At 41.6% G+C, this 16481-nt stretch overlaps 1 protein-coding gene across 4 annotated transcripts in view; it reads right to left on the bottom strand.

Annotated features, from left to right (window-relative positions):
- Window positions 1-10332: 10332 nt before the first annotated feature.
- Ildr1 (immunoglobulin like domain containing receptor 1) overlaps window positions 10333-16481 on the bottom strand; it is a 40136-nt gene continuing 33987 nt past the window's right edge. For all 4 annotated transcript variants that reach the window (XM_006975710.4, XM_076548819.1, XM_076548818.1 and 1 more), the window contains one exon: window positions 10333-16132. In XM_006975710.4, the coding sequence (XP_006975772.1) occupies window positions 16091-16132 (42 nt within the window). In that variant the 3' untranslated portion in view covers window positions 10333-16090. The remainder of the gene's footprint in view (window positions 16133-16481) is intronic.

Raw genomic sequence — 16481 nt, 5'->3', positions numbered from 1 at the left:
AAATGCTTCATGGCAGCTTTACAGCTCTGTTGACCATATCCAAACCCTAGAAACACCCAGCTGTTCTTCAGAGCACAAACAGTTAAGTTACATCTATACTTAGCAAGAAAAAGATAATCAACTGTTGCTACACCCAACAATGCATCTCAAGAGAATCATTCAGTGTGCTAAGTACCAATCCTCAGAGGATACATAACAATTACGCCATTTATACAACATTTTCAAATGCCAAAAACAGAAACAGAGAGCAAACTAGGGGTGGTTAGGGCTTAAGGAACTGTAAGAAATTGGTGGGCAAAAAGGAAGAAGATGCTGTGGTATGATACTGTAAGAGATCCAGTGACGTTAGAAACAGTCTTCTTCATTGTATCAATGTCAATATGCTAACTGTGGTATTGCACTATCATTTTATATAAAAATATATTAACATATAAACATGGGTTGAGTATGTGTTTAACATGTTTACAAGCAAAACAATATGTTATTTGGTTTTATATTTTAAATATGATCACATTTAAAGACTCAACATACCTCTCTGTGGCTTGCTTGTTACCCTCATCAGTATAAACTGTGCATACAACTGAAAAAATAGCCAAATTAGCTAAATGGACATTTGATCCCACAGTTAGAGTTCACTACACATCTATTAAAATATTTAAAAAAACAAAAATTCAATGTCAATTGCTGAGAGGACAAAGAGCAACAAGAATGTTCCTTCATTGCCTGTGGCAGTGCAAAGCAGTGCAGCCATTAAAAAAAAATAACAGTGTGGCAGTTTCTTGTAAAGTTAAGCTTTATTAATTATTAAGCACATTCATATGCATATATTAATACAACCCATAAGTTGTCGAGTTGTTTTCTCAAGGGATAGGAAACTCATGTTCAAAGTAAAACCTGCACATAAATGTTTATAGCAACTTTTGTTATATTTACCCCCCAGCTGTAAGAAACCAAGTTGTCCTACATCAGTTGAAACAACAAACTGTGCAACTCTCATGCATCAGAACAAATAAAAAGAAACAAGGGACTGGTTTTCATACAGAGACATGTACTCATAACAAATAGATGAATGGTGGCTGCATTCCACTAAGCAAAAGAAGCCATACCCAAAGGCTACATGCTGTTTACTTTATTCCTATGACTGCTGGAAGAGGCAGAACTCTAAGAGTGAAGAACAGATCAGTGGTTGCTAGGGCTCTGAGAGAGGAGATCTGCTGATTATAACAGAGAAGCACAAAAATGTGCTTCAGATGATGAAACTGCTGTGTGTGGTGGGAGAGGGATGCTGACTGCAACAACCAAGTCTCAACATAGAGACTCTGCAATGTCCAAGACATTATCACAACTTATCACAACTGAGGGTGCTTTGGGTGTCTACTGGGTGGATGTCTGGGATGCTTGTTATCATTCTGAATGGAATGGATGGCCCCTTTCTCCACAACAAAGGGCTATCTGACCCTTAATGTGCTAGAATTCAGAAGCTGAGATTTATGCATAGTCAAACTTCACACCCCAGTCCATAAAGGCAGCAGAATTAGACTCATTGGGTTAATAATAAACAAACAGGATGTGAAGTCAGGAGGAATATGTGCTGAGAGTTCTGAGGGAAGTTAGAGAAGTTGCAAGGGCATAGTTATAATCAAGATTTATTGTATACATAGAGTACATTTTCAAAGACTAAATAGAAATATTTTTAAACATCAGAAGGCCACACAAAGTGAATACTAACATGTGAAGAAAAATTTAAATCAACTAAAATGTCAAAAATGCATCAAGTAGATATGGACATAGATTAAAGTATAGACCATTTCACAATAAACAAGATCATTATGGTGAGTATCTTAACGAGAAAACATGGCAAATTTCTCTATGTATTTAGAGATTTTAGTATCTTTCAATAAAGCCTCATAATATTTCCCATAAGCCCCTTCACACATTTTCTTATGTCTCTTCCTAGTGTTTTTTCTGTCTACATTAGGTTTTATTTTGAAATAGCTTCAATAACCAACACTCCTATTGCAGGACCATTAATAAATACAGACATGTCAGCTTCTAGAATGCATTTCCAAATGTAAGCACAGCCTTTGGCTTCTGGCCAAGATAGAAGAGCAGGAGTGAAATTTACCAGTTTGCCTCAAACAAACCAACTGGACAGAATCCATGAAGCTGAGTTTAATGACGCTGGACGCTGGATTCCAGGCAACCGGGACAGTACTCCCCGAGACGGAGAGTGACAGAAATGAGCCATACAACTTCTCAAGTTTGCCACCTTAAAAGAGATGAGAAGGGAGAACCTAGTTAGCCCTGTGGATGCACTGAAATAAGGAGTTCAAAGCTACTGGGGCAGAGCACCAGAATGAAAAGAGCGTCATAAAGATAACACCTAGAGATCTGCATGAAGCCCCAGTTGTACGTTCCAAAGAACACTAGGTGCATGCATGTGAAAAAACCACCCAAAACAGGAAAAGGATCATTTGAGAGCAGGTGAGGGAACTGGGTCCAGGACTAACACAAGGCAAAGAACAGAGCATTTTATTGTGTGCTAGATTAGAAAGTGGAAAATTCATGGATGCTGGGCAGCGTGTTGAAGACATTTGTAAATGAGTAGTAGGGATTTATCAGACATAGATGAACTGCTCTAGAGCCATCTGACCAGCCATTGAAGTAAACTCTGAAAAGATGAAGCTGCTCTTCCATTGTACTTCATTGTGCTCAAAAACAAATACACAGAAAACAGGGCCACAAGTGGAGGGCTCTGTTGGTGGTTCCCAGTTGCAGGCCTTTCTAACACCCAGTGAGGTATATGGGAGGAGACCAAAGGGAAGCCCTGGGGAATTTACCATCATGCACTTGTTCTAAGATCTCTTCCTCTCTTCTTCATCTTCCTATCCAGAGCTCTTCCTGCGTTTGTAGGATTATGGCCAGGGTTGTTTTGTTTTGCTTTAGCTACAAGGAGTACTGGAAGGCCTAGGCACTGTATGGTGGCGCTTCTTGGTTATCAACTTGACTGCATCTGGAACGAACTAAAACCCTATTGGCTTGGTACACCTGTGAGGTATTTTCTTCTTCATTAAACCATTTGAAGTAGAAAGACCCACTTTTAACCGGGATCTTTGAGGTGAGAAGATCCACCTTCAATCTGAGCCACACCTTCAGGTGGCAGCCTATATAAAGGACATGACAAAGGATGTTTGCACTCTTTGCCTATTTGCTCTTGTTCTCATGGGCAAGTCCATTCTTTCACTGGCATTGGAGCCTACTTCTTTGGATTCCGACATAAACTGAAGACCAGCAGGGGCATCCAGCTTCATGAACTGAACAACACACTGGGGATTCTTGGACTTTTTATGGGTAGACAGCCATTGTTGTACTAGCTGGATCACAGCCTGTAAGCCATTCTGATCCCCCCCCCCCGTGTGTGTGTGTGTGTGTGTGTGTGTGTGTGTGTGTGTGTGTGTGTGTCTTTCTCTCTGTGTCTTTCTTTCTGTCTCTCTCTGTGTCTTTCTCTCTCTCTCTCTCTCTCTCTCTCTCTCTCTCTCTCACACACACACACACACACACACACACACACACACACACACACACATTGCCACAGAGTTTCTTGCTGATGGAGAGAGAGAGAGATCATCACACCTATTCAGGTCCCAGAAGTCTTTCACATGATTTCATTCTGAGACTAGAACAACCAGCTCCCCTCTTTTTGCCCCCAACACACTTAAAGTCAACCATATGAGTTTTGTTCTGTCTTGTTGACCTTTTTATTTCTTCCACAGACTACAGTAGAGGGCTCTTTGGGGGTGACAGAAATACTTGGTATAGCAATAGGGGAGGGTTTGTCAGGTCTTCTGTGGTCCCCATGAGGCCTGTGCAGAGGTATATGGACTTAGGTTGCAATGTATAGCCTGAGTAAGGGCAGGTAGCCGGTTTCCTAGGCTGTACTCAAACCAAACAAGTCAGTCAGCCCAACCCACCCTTAGCATAGCTGACATCTGCATTGCTTAGATGCCATTCTAGGGCAGTAGACCCTTAATCCGAACTAAAGGCATGTTTGTTCTTGCTCTGTTCAGATGGGCACCTTTGTCCCCTTCCTGGCAAGAACATAGACTGTAGAGTAACAGACCGCACTCTGGATTTCGATTCTGCTATCTACTACTATGGTTGTCTGTATAAATATTCTTAATTTCTCTGAGCCTTGGGTCAAAGAGTGATAATAACTTCTTTATAGGTTTATCAAGATCATAAAGTAGGTGCCAAGCATCGGAGATAGCGCAAGTGCTCCATAAATGTTGTAATCTACCATATTACATTAATTAATAAGTAGACAAGAAAGTTCAGTTCTTGGTAAGTTGGGGCCTTGTGTTTGTAAGCCTGTTCTGGGCCAATACCATCTATGATCCCCATGATGTTTACAGACACTGAAAAGGAGTCAGAAGTAGAACACTGAGGCACAGAAGTCTCTGAGCTTGTGATGTTAAATTCCCTGATGACAAAGACCATATGTTGCATTTCTTTTACATTCTTTGTAGATACTACTTACTCAAGTATTTCTTTTATAAAAACTCTCCATCCACAACCCAGAAGAGGGAACTTTCTAGCTAGCACATGACCTCTGTCTTTCTTGGAGATTCAACTACAGGTTGATATTAACCCAAGCAGACTTAGCAGTCTCTCAATAATTTAGAATTAAGACACAGTACATAGAATCAATCATATGTTGGGAGATATTAAACTGCTTGGGGGTGGGGCAGGTGTTGGCACCATGGTAACGTGGGCAGAAGCAGAAGTCACACAGGAATAAAATTAGGGTCGTGTACTGACATGAGAAGGAAAAAAGCGAGGTGTTCAACAGAGAGAAGCTGAACAAATGGATCAGGAAAGAGGAAAAAGAAAAAGGGAGGGAGGGAGGGAGGGAGAGAGAAAGAGAGAGAGAGAGAGATTTGGAGAACAGACTTCTAGGGGAGGGTGAGATAACTAGGCTAAGACTCCAATTAAGAAAACATCTAAGCTTGGAGATGGCTCAGTGGTTAAGGGCACTTACTGCTCTGGCAGAGAAGCCAAGTTTGGTTCCCAGCACCTACATGGAGGCTCACAAGCATCTTTAACTCCAGTTCCAAAGGATCCAACACCCCCTTCTGGCCTCCACAGGCTCCAGGCACGCACACACACACAGTGCACATACATACATATAGGCAAACGATAATGTTAAAGGAAAGTGTGGAACCCATGACCTAGAAGGTTACCCTAGATGACTCTGCCATGTAACAGCACCGCCCGCGCTATGTGTGCAGCAGAGGCCGCCACCCTCTAATCCCCGTCTGATGGCAATCCTGCTTTTGCGTAAAGACCTGATCCTAAGCCCACGTAAGTGGTCATTTGGCAAATGTCAGTTGTCCTCATTCCCCACACCACTCTTGCCTGTCCCCTCTGCATGTACAGCTAAGAGACTGTCCTGAAATATCCATAGCACCATCGCAAAATCACGATTAGAAGTAAAAGTTCTGTGTGGCAAAGGAATTACAAAAATTTCTCTCAGCAAAACATGGAATTCTAAGAGCACTGTACTGGGATGGGGGCAAACAAACAAGTTCAGCTGGGGTTATTCCGTAGGTTCATTTCCCAGAGATTTCATAAGCAATATGCTTATGCGTGCAGCTGACGGTGTTCTGGTTGGAGTCACAGGTGGCTTATGCCGAGTTCAAATCCCATAAATCTCCAATTGATATAGGAGTAGAGGAATTTAGGGAGATGATAATGTCACAGTGCAGTTGCTAGGTGTTACATCTAAGCCCAAAGGGCCAACTTGTCACCATGAGAACATTGAGAAATGCATTCAGGAAAACAATTCCAGCATACTTTAAAAGTACCATAGTATCTGTCTTTTGAATACCAGAGGGGAGTGTGCAAAACACCGGTATTTGATAAGCTTCTATCATTTTAATGAGGATAATATCATCTTGGGGTAGCAGAGACAATAATGAGCAGCCCTGAATTATCAGAGATACATTGGGCTGATTATTTTAATAACCAACTAATTATAATTGATCATAAGGTCTCCAGTGGTGAAATATAAGTGTTGAGTTACTTACCTGGGCAAAGCTCTCTGGAGGTGTAGTTCAGTAGTAAAGCTCCTGCCTAGAATATGAGAGGCCCTAAATTCTATCCTAAGCACCACCATCCAGTAGTAAGAATAAGAATAGCAACAGAGAGCTTTCTCTACAATAAGAGCTATTTGCTGAGTATTTACATATGACATAGGACACAAAACTCCCCTACTTTGAATACACTCTAAAAGATCCCTCCACAAATCCACTCTCCAGAGAAGACACATCCCCCCCCCAATTTGTTATCGGCCCCCATATCTTACTCTTTTCCTCGACTGTTCTGTTAAATCATTAACTCCTTCACACACATTACTCAGCAAATTTATTTAACTCCAGTTCCAAAGGATCCAGCACCCTCTTCTGGCCTCCACAAGTACCAGGCACGCACACAAAGTACACATACATACATATAGGCAAAACACTTGTACACATAAAATAAAAATAATAATGTCAAAATAAAGTGTTGAATCCATGAACTAGAATGGTTACCCTAGATGACCATCATCTTTATTCTTCCTCAGACCATCTTTCCTTTGGGCAAAATGGGCAATGAGCTATCCTGCTTCCACACACCAGCAGAGATACTGCACTGCAAGTGTCCATCTCCAGCTTTCCTACCAAACTATAAACCAGGCTCATGTTTTTTTTTTCCAGTCAACAGGCCATAGAGATCACCCTATGTGATGGTTAATTCTAATTGTCAACTTGACACAATCTAGAATCCACTGGAAAGAGAGTTTCAGTGGGGGATTGTTTTAGATCAGGTTGGCCTGGGGATATACCTATAGAGAATTATCCTGATTGTTAATTAATGTGAAAAGCCTAGCCAACTGTGGGCAGCACCATTCCCTAGGCTGGGGATGTTGGACTGTATACATGTAGAGAAGTTTTAAGGACAAGCAGAACATGTATGCATTACCTCATTTCTTTCTGTACCAGACTGTGGATGTGATGTGACTAGCTACTTGGAGTTCCTTACCTTGACTTACTGCAATGATGGACAGTAACCTAAATAAAGTCTTTATCCTCTAAGTTACTTTTTGTCATGGTATTTTATCAAAGCAGCAGAAATGAAACCATGGGAACCTATTTGGCTTAAGTGTAAATGACGGCAGGATGACAGTGTCCTGGGAGTAGTTACACCAGGAATGAATGCCACTAGCTCATTCAATTTACTTTCAAAGCCTGCCCAAGCCCAATTCTAAATTCTGCGTGCCCATGAGGAAGGGGTGTTAATAGTATGCCAGGCTCTTTGGTTCGGTATGGCCAGTGTGGCCAAACAGTTACTGGCAGCCACAAAGTTGCAATTGCCGATTAGGACAGCAGTTGCTTTAAGGGGCAGCTACTGAATTTAATGAAAATACAACAGTATAAATCAAAAAAAAGAAAAAAAAAACAACAGTTTTTATGGGCACCGAACCCATGTGAGGCAGCTAGTATCCTACAGTTGATTAGATGTTCAGGCTTTATTATAGCCTAATAGCCAGTTGAAAGCTATCTCAAAATAAAGCTAGTTAAATTTCATAGCACATAGACATTCCCCCAAAACCTTATTTTTATTATCAGTTTGGTTGTTTTTTTTAAACCTTTGGCTCAAGTTTCACAAAAAGAAAGAAAATGGAAATTTGAAAACTTCAAATTTCATTTCAAGAGATTTTGTTTCTTAAAGGAGCCTACCCAGGTGTGACCCAAAAAGATAAAGGAAAAAACTGAGCAGTTGGAGTCATTGTGTTACGAACTTTGAAATGGACTTCATGCATTATGAATGCCAGCACTCTTGTAATCTCTAATATTACTGCTTCCCTTCCCAGCTCAGTACTGTTGTTAAATAACACTGCCTGTTTGTTTTAGAAAACCCTAAAAGGAGTGTGTTTATTCAAGGCTGTTCTCTAACTTCTGCAGAAAGGAAACAAAGAATTTTGGTGGTCACCCTGAAAAGGCTACCTGGTCTTCTATAATTCTGTAAGAAAACAAAACGGAACCCTGCAGCAGGTTTGTGGAATTTCACAAAGGACAAAGCTTGTTGAACTCCCTTTAAGCTCGGGCATCTCAAGACATGAATTAGTTAATTATTTTAGGCACATTTCACAACGCTTGACAAACATATTGGTTTACATGCAGGATAAGTCATTTGGCAGTTTGACAGCAAAGAGAGTCTTAAGTTCTTCACACTGAATGGAAGGAAGGTAAGCAGAGAAATACCAGGTAAAGTTATAGTCAGGTTTCATATTCTAGGAACATAATCTGCACCTGAGTTAGCTAGTAAATACAGCTTTATTCATACAGCTAGCACATAAATCTACAGTGCTACCTAGGTTCTATTATCAGAAAAAAAGAGACTTACAACGTAGCATCTGAATGAAAAAAAAAATTTAGAAGTTGTCTACTAAACAAGAGAGATGTCTCAGTGATTAAGGGTGCTTGCTGGTGGTTTTGTTTTTTAGGGGTTTATTTATTTCTATTTTGCTTGCATATACATGTGCACCACATGCAAGCCAGATATTCATAGAGGCCAGAATAGGGAATTAGAATCCTTGAAACTGAAGTGACATATGGTTGTGGACTACCATGTGGGGGCTGGAAACTAAGTCTGGGTCCCCTGAAGAGTAGTGTGTGCTCTTAACCACTGAGCCATCTCTCCAGCACCAGGAGTGCTTGCTGATTTTGATGAGAACCAAGGTTCAGTCTCTATGCAAGCTGGGGGGCTTGAGTTCAAATCCTTGGCATCAAGTAGAGACCCAGATATGACCACGTGTGCTTGAGAACCTCGTATGCGGGAGGGCAGGTGAATCTTGAGAGCTCATTGGCTACCCACCCTAGCCAAAACGGTGAGCTTCTGAGATGCTCTGTCTCAAAGTAACATGGAAGTGAGTGATAGAGGAAGACAGCTGATACCCTCCCCTGGCCTCCACGTGCATGTGTGTACCACAGCCACGTTAACATACATGTACCACACACATAACACACACCAAAACAAAACAAAAAGCTACAAATAGCAATCCATATAAATACATCTTAAAGAGATATGTATTGCTCTCATCCTGCATGTGCAGAGAAAATACTTTTTATAATATTCATCTAACTTTATGAAAATCAGGAGAAAAATACTTACAAATAAAAATAAACAGGGTTGAGAAGATGGCTCAGTGGGTAAGAGTATTGCTCTACAAGCATGAAGACCTGAGTTTGAATCCCCAGCACCCACATAAAAAGTCAGACATAGTTAGGCATGCCTGTAACCCCAGAACTGTGTGGTAGACACAGGAAGATTCCAGGAGCTCACTGACCAATCAGCCAAGGTGAAATTGTGAGCCTCCAGATCAGTGAGAGACCCTGTATTCACACACACACACACACACACACACACACACACACACAGTAAGATAATCAAGAAGGTCAAAATCCTCAACAATGAAAATCATTAAACTGAAGAAACTGAAGACACTAAAATCTGGAAGGACATCCCAAATTCATGGATCAGGAAAATTAATATAGTTTAAAATGCTACATCACTGAAAACAGTTAACAGATTGAAGGTAATTACCAAAATATTAATGGTATTTTCACAGAAATAGAAAAAAAATTTAAATTCACAAGGAAGCACAAGAGATTCTGATTCACTCAAGCAATCCTGAACAAACAGAGCAATATTGGGGCTATCACGAATTATGCTACTGAACCACAGTAACAAAAACACAGTGGGATTGGCAGAAAACCAGACAGAGGCCCAATGGAATAAAATATAACACCACCAATAAAAACTCACACAGCTGTAGCCAACTGCTTCTCAGTAAAAGTGCCAAATACATATGTTCCAGGAAAGATAGCCTTTCCCCCCTTCATGTATACATGTCTTTTTATTTTGATCAAATCTGCCTTTCATTCCCTGCCTCCAACTTCTCTGGAGTCTCTCCCCTATTTAACTCTCCAAACTTCTGAATATCCCTCACGTAAGGAGAACAAAGCTAGAGCCTTGGCTTGCTGTAGGATATCAATTCAAAATGGACCACAGACCTTAATGTAAGACGGGACCTGAAACGGCCAGACAAAAGTGTAGGCAAGCTGCAGACGTGGTCAAGGACTATTAGCTCAGGACATAGTAGCAACAATTGACAAATGGGATCACATGAAGCTAAAAACTCCTGCCAAGCAAAGGCAATGTGAACAATGAGACTAGACAGCCTGCAGACTGGAAAAATAGTGGACAATGAGAATAGACAGCCTGTGGACTGGAGAAAATCTTTACCAACCATTTCTTGATGGAGGATTAATATCCAGAATATGTAAAGAACTCAAAAAGTTAGACATAAATGAACAAACAGTCCAATCAATGACCGGGGAAATGAACATGGAGTCCTCAAATGGGAAAATACAAGCAGACAATACATACATGAGCCTGAGTTTGGTGACAACAGGCCTGTCATCCCAGCATTCAGGAGGAGGAACCAAGATGACCACCAATCAAAGGCCAGCCTACATACCAAGACCCTGTCTCAAACATTAAATCAATCAATCAATCATCAATTCATTCATAAAAGAACTTCCATCTATGCTCAGGAGAGATGTTGCATCCTTATTATGAGTTTTTCTTCCTTTGTTCTGGACTGCTAACTGAGGTGAGGGCTTTTACCTGCTCCTCTGGTTTTGGAGACAGTAGAAGGCTACTGTCAACTCCCTCTTGAAGATTTAGCAGAATTCTTCAGTGAGACCATCAGGGCCTGGAGATTTTATTTGGGGGGAATGTTTCAATAAAACTTTACTCTTTTAAAAGGGTTATGGGGCTTGTAGTTCTCAAGGCATTGGCGCATTTCTTCTAAGTTATCAAATTTAGAATTATATGTGATATGCTCTTATTAGCCTCTGTCTGTCCTCTCCCCCGACCCCTCCGTGTGTGGGGGGCAGGGGGACTACACATGTGTATTAGTACCTGAAGAAGCCTGAGGAAAGTGTTGGGTCCTCCAGAACTGGAGTTACAGGCTGTTAGGGGCCACTTAATGTGCGTGCCAGGAACCAAACTCAGGTCTTGCAGAAGAATAAAAAATTCTCTTAACTGCAGTGACATCTCTCTAGTCCCTATAATTTCCTTCTTTAAAAAAAAAAGATTCTGAGCATTTTATTCTTTTCCATTTGTTTCTAGAGAATTTATAATTGATTTCTGTAGTATTTTGATGGTGGTTGCTTTAAAATTCTTTTCAGATAATTCCAGCATCTGGTTCATCTCAGTGCTGACATTGGCTGGTTTCCTTTTTTATTCAATGCGTCACTTTCTTGGCTGTTGGCTTATATTTTGGATATTTTGTCTGAGACTTTGGGTCATCTTTTACAGAGCCACCCTGTTCTGTTTCGTATACAAGCTGTTGCCTGCTATCCAACAGCTATTTCAAAAATAGAGAGTTGTTTTGGTCAGCTTGATTTATGTGTGCTGCCCTGTCTCCACCTGGCTTCTGCTTCGGCTAAAGGGACTGAAAGGATTTTCTCTGGCCATGTGTTGCATATCTCTAAAGAGGGAGGGATGGGAGAGAATTCTCTTGATGGTATCCCCTACTGCCCAGGTTTGTCTAGGTCAGTGAATAGGAAGAGAATCTTGGTTCCTCAAAATGGCCTCTAAGACCAGGCTGGCAGGTCAGTTTTTCTGGTTCTACCCATCAGCCTTGGTGTCTCTGGGCAGGGCAAGAGGCAAAGAGGTTTTCCTGACTGAGCCTCCAGCTTTACCTTACCGTAGGCTTTTCTGACTTACCCTGTCTAATATCTCTCCTCAGAGAAGGGGGGCTGGGAACAGAGAGCCTCCCCTTGGCTGCTTTTCTTCAACAGGGCTCCCCACTGGCTCTCCTGTTTGACATTGTAAGAGAAACTCTACCAGGCCTGACCCAGGACGAAGAATCAAAGACTGTGGCTACTTTGTTGACTAGGGGATGAAGATGCCCTGATTCTGTGATAGTCTTCCAGCCCTATGTTCTCAGCCACCCCACTCTCCCATACTAGCCCTTCAGAGTTTTAGACTGTCTCATGGCATTTCTGGATTTACAAAATTTGAAAATCAGGGATGGTGATACCTCCAGCAGTTCTTTTATTGCTTTATCTATCCTGTGCTTTTTTTTTGTTGTTGTTGTTTTTCTATATGAAGTTGAGAATTGTCCTTTGAAGGTATGTGAAGAATTGTGTTGGAATTCTGATGGGGATTGCATTGAACCTGTAGATTGCTTTCTGGTAGAATGACCGTTTTTATTATGTTAATCCTACTGATCCATGAGCATGGGAGATATTTCCATCTTCTGATATCTTCTTCAATTTCTTTCTTCAAAGATTTGAAGTTTTTTACCATTCAAATCTTTCACATGCTTAGTTAGAGTTATCTCAAGATATTTTATATTTGAAACTTTTGTGAAAGATGCTGTTTCCCTAATTTCTTTCTCAATCTGTTTGTCATTTGTATATCAGAGGGATACTTTTTTTTTTTAAGTCAATCTTGTATCCAATCATTTTGCTGAAAGTATTTATTAGCTGTAGGAGTTCCCTGGTGGAATTTTTCAGGTCACTTAGGTATTCTATCATATCATCGACAAATAACAATACTTAGACTTCTGCTTTTTCTATTTGTATCCCCTTGATCTCTTTCAGCTGTCTTATTGCTCTAGTTAGAACTTTAAGTACTATACTGAATAGATATGGAGAGTAGACAGCCTTGTCTATTCCCTGATTTTAGTGGATATGCTTTGAGTTTCTCTCCACTGAATTTGATGTTGGCTATAGGCTTGCTGTAAATGGTCCTTATTATGTTTAGGTATGTCCCTTGTATCTGTTTATCACAAAGAGGTGTTGGATTTTATCAAAGACCTCTTCTTGTATCTAATGAAATAATCACATTTTTTCTTTCAATTGTTTATAAGATGGGTTACATTTACTGGTTTTCATATATTGAACAACCCCTGCACCTCTGGGATGAAACCTGCTTGATAATGGTAGAAATTTGTAGGCAAATGTATGGAATGAGAAAAAAAATCACCCTGAGTGAGGTAACCCAGAAAGACAAATATGGTATGTTTTCACTTATAAGTGCTTATTAGATTTTAAGTAAGTAATAACCAAGCTATAATCCACAGACCCAGAGAGGTTGGGTAAAGAGGAAGATCTAGGAGGATGCATGGACCTCCTTGGGGAGGGGAAATAGAATAGATTTTATGGGTGGACTGGGGACAGGTGGGGACAGAAGCAGGAGCAATCAGGTGGAGGGAAGGAGGGAGCGAGAGAATCTTGAGAGAGACAGCTGGAACTGAGGGGTATTTGGGGTTGATGTGGAAACCTAGTGCAATGGAAACTTCTTGCAATCTATGAGGGTGACCCTAGTGAGGACTCCTAGTAATGGGGATACAAAGTCCCAACTGGCCATCTCTTGTAGCCAGGCAAGACTTCCAGTAGTTGGACAGGTTGCATTTGGTTGATTTATTGGCCAAGGGGGTCCTATGGAGATCCCCAACAACCCAGGCTGATGCTAGGACAAATGATTGCTCTCTGAAAACTCACAGCAGGGCCCCATTGCCAACAACAACATCCACACAGCTCATTGAACGTGGAGAGGTGGAACTGGTGCCTGCATGGAGCCTTCACCTCTACCTTCTAATCCCTTTGGGACCAGAAGGTACTCTGCAGGCTATGGGAAGAGAAACAGAGAGACCAACCCAGCCACCAAACCTTTGGCCAACAATCTGTCCTGCCTGCAAGATATGCTGGGACGATGGTAGTGCAGAACTTGTGGGAGTGGCCAACCAATATCTTATCTAACTTGAGGCCCACTCCATAAGAGGGAACCCATGTCCTACACTGCTTAGATAGCCAGAAACTGGAGTCTGGTAAGCCCAGAGACCTAGGATAGAACCAAACACAACTGTTAAAAAAAGAAAAGAAAAGAAAAGAAAAGAAAAGAAAAGAAAAGAAAAGAAAAGAAAAGAAAAGAAAAGAAACAAACATTTAACAAACAACAGTGAAGTGATTCCTAACGATATTCTGCTATACTCATAGATTGACGCCTTGGCAGTCGTCAGAGAGGCTTCCTCCCACAGCAGATGGGAGCAGATGCAGAGACACAGCCAGACATCACGTAGAGAAAGCATAAATCGGAGGTCTCCATCAGGTCTCTCCTCTTGGAGGTTGGGGAATCTTGCAGAAGAGGGGGCTGGAGGACTCTAGGAGTCAGTGGGGATGGAGGACCCCAGGAGAACACAACCCACTGAATCAGTGAAGCAGGGCTGGAATGGGCTCACAGACGCTGAAGCAGGAGGCACGGGGCCTGCACGGGTCTGCACCGGGTCCTCTGCACACATATTAGCTTGGTGATTTGGGGGGACTCCTGACTGTGGGAGCGGGTGTGTCTTTGACTCTTTTGCCTGCTCTTGGGACTCTTTCCTCCTTTTAGGTTGCCTTGTCCAGCTTCAGTGTGAGGAATCTTGCCTGGCCTCTCTGTCTTCTGTTTTGTCGTGTTTGACTGTTTTCTCTTGTAGGCCTGCTCTTTTCTGATGGGCGACGGAGGGGGAGTGGAAGGGAGCTGGGAGGAATGAGAGGAATGGAAGCTGTGGTCAAGATGTATTGTATGAGATAAGAATCTATTTCCAATAATTTTGATTTACAAAATTATACATCACCAGGAAATAAGCTGAAAATTGGGTCTGTCAACGCCTCCATACAGAATAGTGCAACCTACCGAATTTTATGTCTACATTAGCTATTATTTTTTTGTTTCCTAATTTAAATTCATATTTCAAAAATCCTGAAAGCAACCTCTGACAAACAGGAATTTAGCACCTGCCCCGCTCCCACGCACTTCTATTTCTGAGTCTGGAGAAAAATGAATGAGTTGATACAATTAGCTCTAAATTGAGCTCATAACCATCCAGACAGGGATATTGCTGATTTTGTATAATATCAATATTGTTGGAGCCATCTCCTTTCAGTTTACTCAGAGAAAGCCTACACGTCAATCATAAATCTACTTGGGAAGCAACCATATGGAAAATGGGAAGCAGTGATAGGTCCTACTATAGGAAGGGCTCGATTCTTTCCTCCTGGGACTCTGAGTAGCAAAGCCTGCCTACATGCTAATGCTTGGGACATCGCAACCCTGAAACCTTTGGTAGTACCAGAAGGATGGTGGTTTCAGAACTACTCACAGTGGCCTGCTTCTTCTCTGAGATTTACTGGGGGAGAGGCTTAAATCAACCACGAAAAGTAGAGAACCAATGTAGAAAAGCAGATATTTACTTGGGATGGAATCTTTAGCCCATTACTTTTATTTTTTCGTGTTTATACTGTGTGGTGCTTGAAAGCAGTTAAAGTGATTTCAGCAGTATTATACTATTATATATAAGAAATAAATTAAGTGTAGGGGAAAGGAACAAGAAGGGAAAAAAAGAAGAAACAAGATACGGTTGGTGTAAAACTGCTTCCTTGTGATTTTCCGGAGTTGTGAAGAACAGCCTGTGAAAGGTACGGAGCCATCAAACTTCTGCACGAGCTAGGACTAGAAACTCAGGGATGCTCAGGACCGCAGGTGGGGACACTTAACGTGGAAAACCCCCCAAGAAGTTCAAGAGAGGAAGGAAGTTCCCATGGGAATTTACCCATAATATTCCATAGGTTTCCTGTTCCTGAAATAGGTTTTATTTCTTCTTAAAGACTCCTGAATTGTTATTATGGGAATGCCTTGGTCCTGAGCACCGTGACCCACTTCAACACTTGGGCCACTGTGTTCCCAAAGGATCACATCCTAGCTAGGGTCCCTTACAAGTCAGAGATCATGTAATATGCAGAGGGCACAAACAAAGGGAGAACTTGCTATTAATCCCATAAACCCCTGTTTTGAAAACTCTTCTATTTGATGCTTAGAATTTATGTCCAAACTGCGGGACACACATGTGCAGTGTCCTTCCCAAGGCAGCTGGAAATCTTGGTGATGCTGAGAACACGTGGGATCCAAGAAGCAGCATTGTGCCTGGAGACTAAATGACCACACTCCGTCCACTATGGGAGCTCTCTCTCTCCTGAGGAATAAGAACACAAAAACTACAGTCAGCCCAATCTACAGTCCATGCGGATAATGCCCAAGGTGAACTGGTTCAACCCGCTAAGTGGTGGCTGACGTATTTCTTGACCTTTCATAGTGCCGTTCTTTTTCTCTCAATGGCCTTCCTTAAACAATGTCACTTTCTGAAAATCTCTAATCTTCTTTACTCTGCCCTCACTGTTGTTTTTCTACTATCTTTAAGTCTTCAGTAGACAGAAGAAAGGCCTGCTTTCTGCTCACCAGTTCATCTCCCGACTTACCATGAAGACAGCTCTGCTCCCTGTTCATACTCTGAATTATTCCTCCCCAACCCTTTCATTCAGCTT

The sequence above is a fragment of the Peromyscus maniculatus genome, chromosome 12 (genome assembly GCF_049852395.1).
Source record: "Peromyscus maniculatus bairdii isolate BWxNUB_F1_BW_parent chromosome 12, HU_Pman_BW_mat_3.1, whole genome shotgun sequence".
Taxonomy (NCBI): Eukaryota; Metazoa; Chordata; class Mammalia; order Rodentia; family Cricetidae; genus Peromyscus; species Peromyscus maniculatus.
Note: the sequence above shows the minus strand (reverse complement) of the source record. Positions and strands in the feature narration are given on the sequence as shown.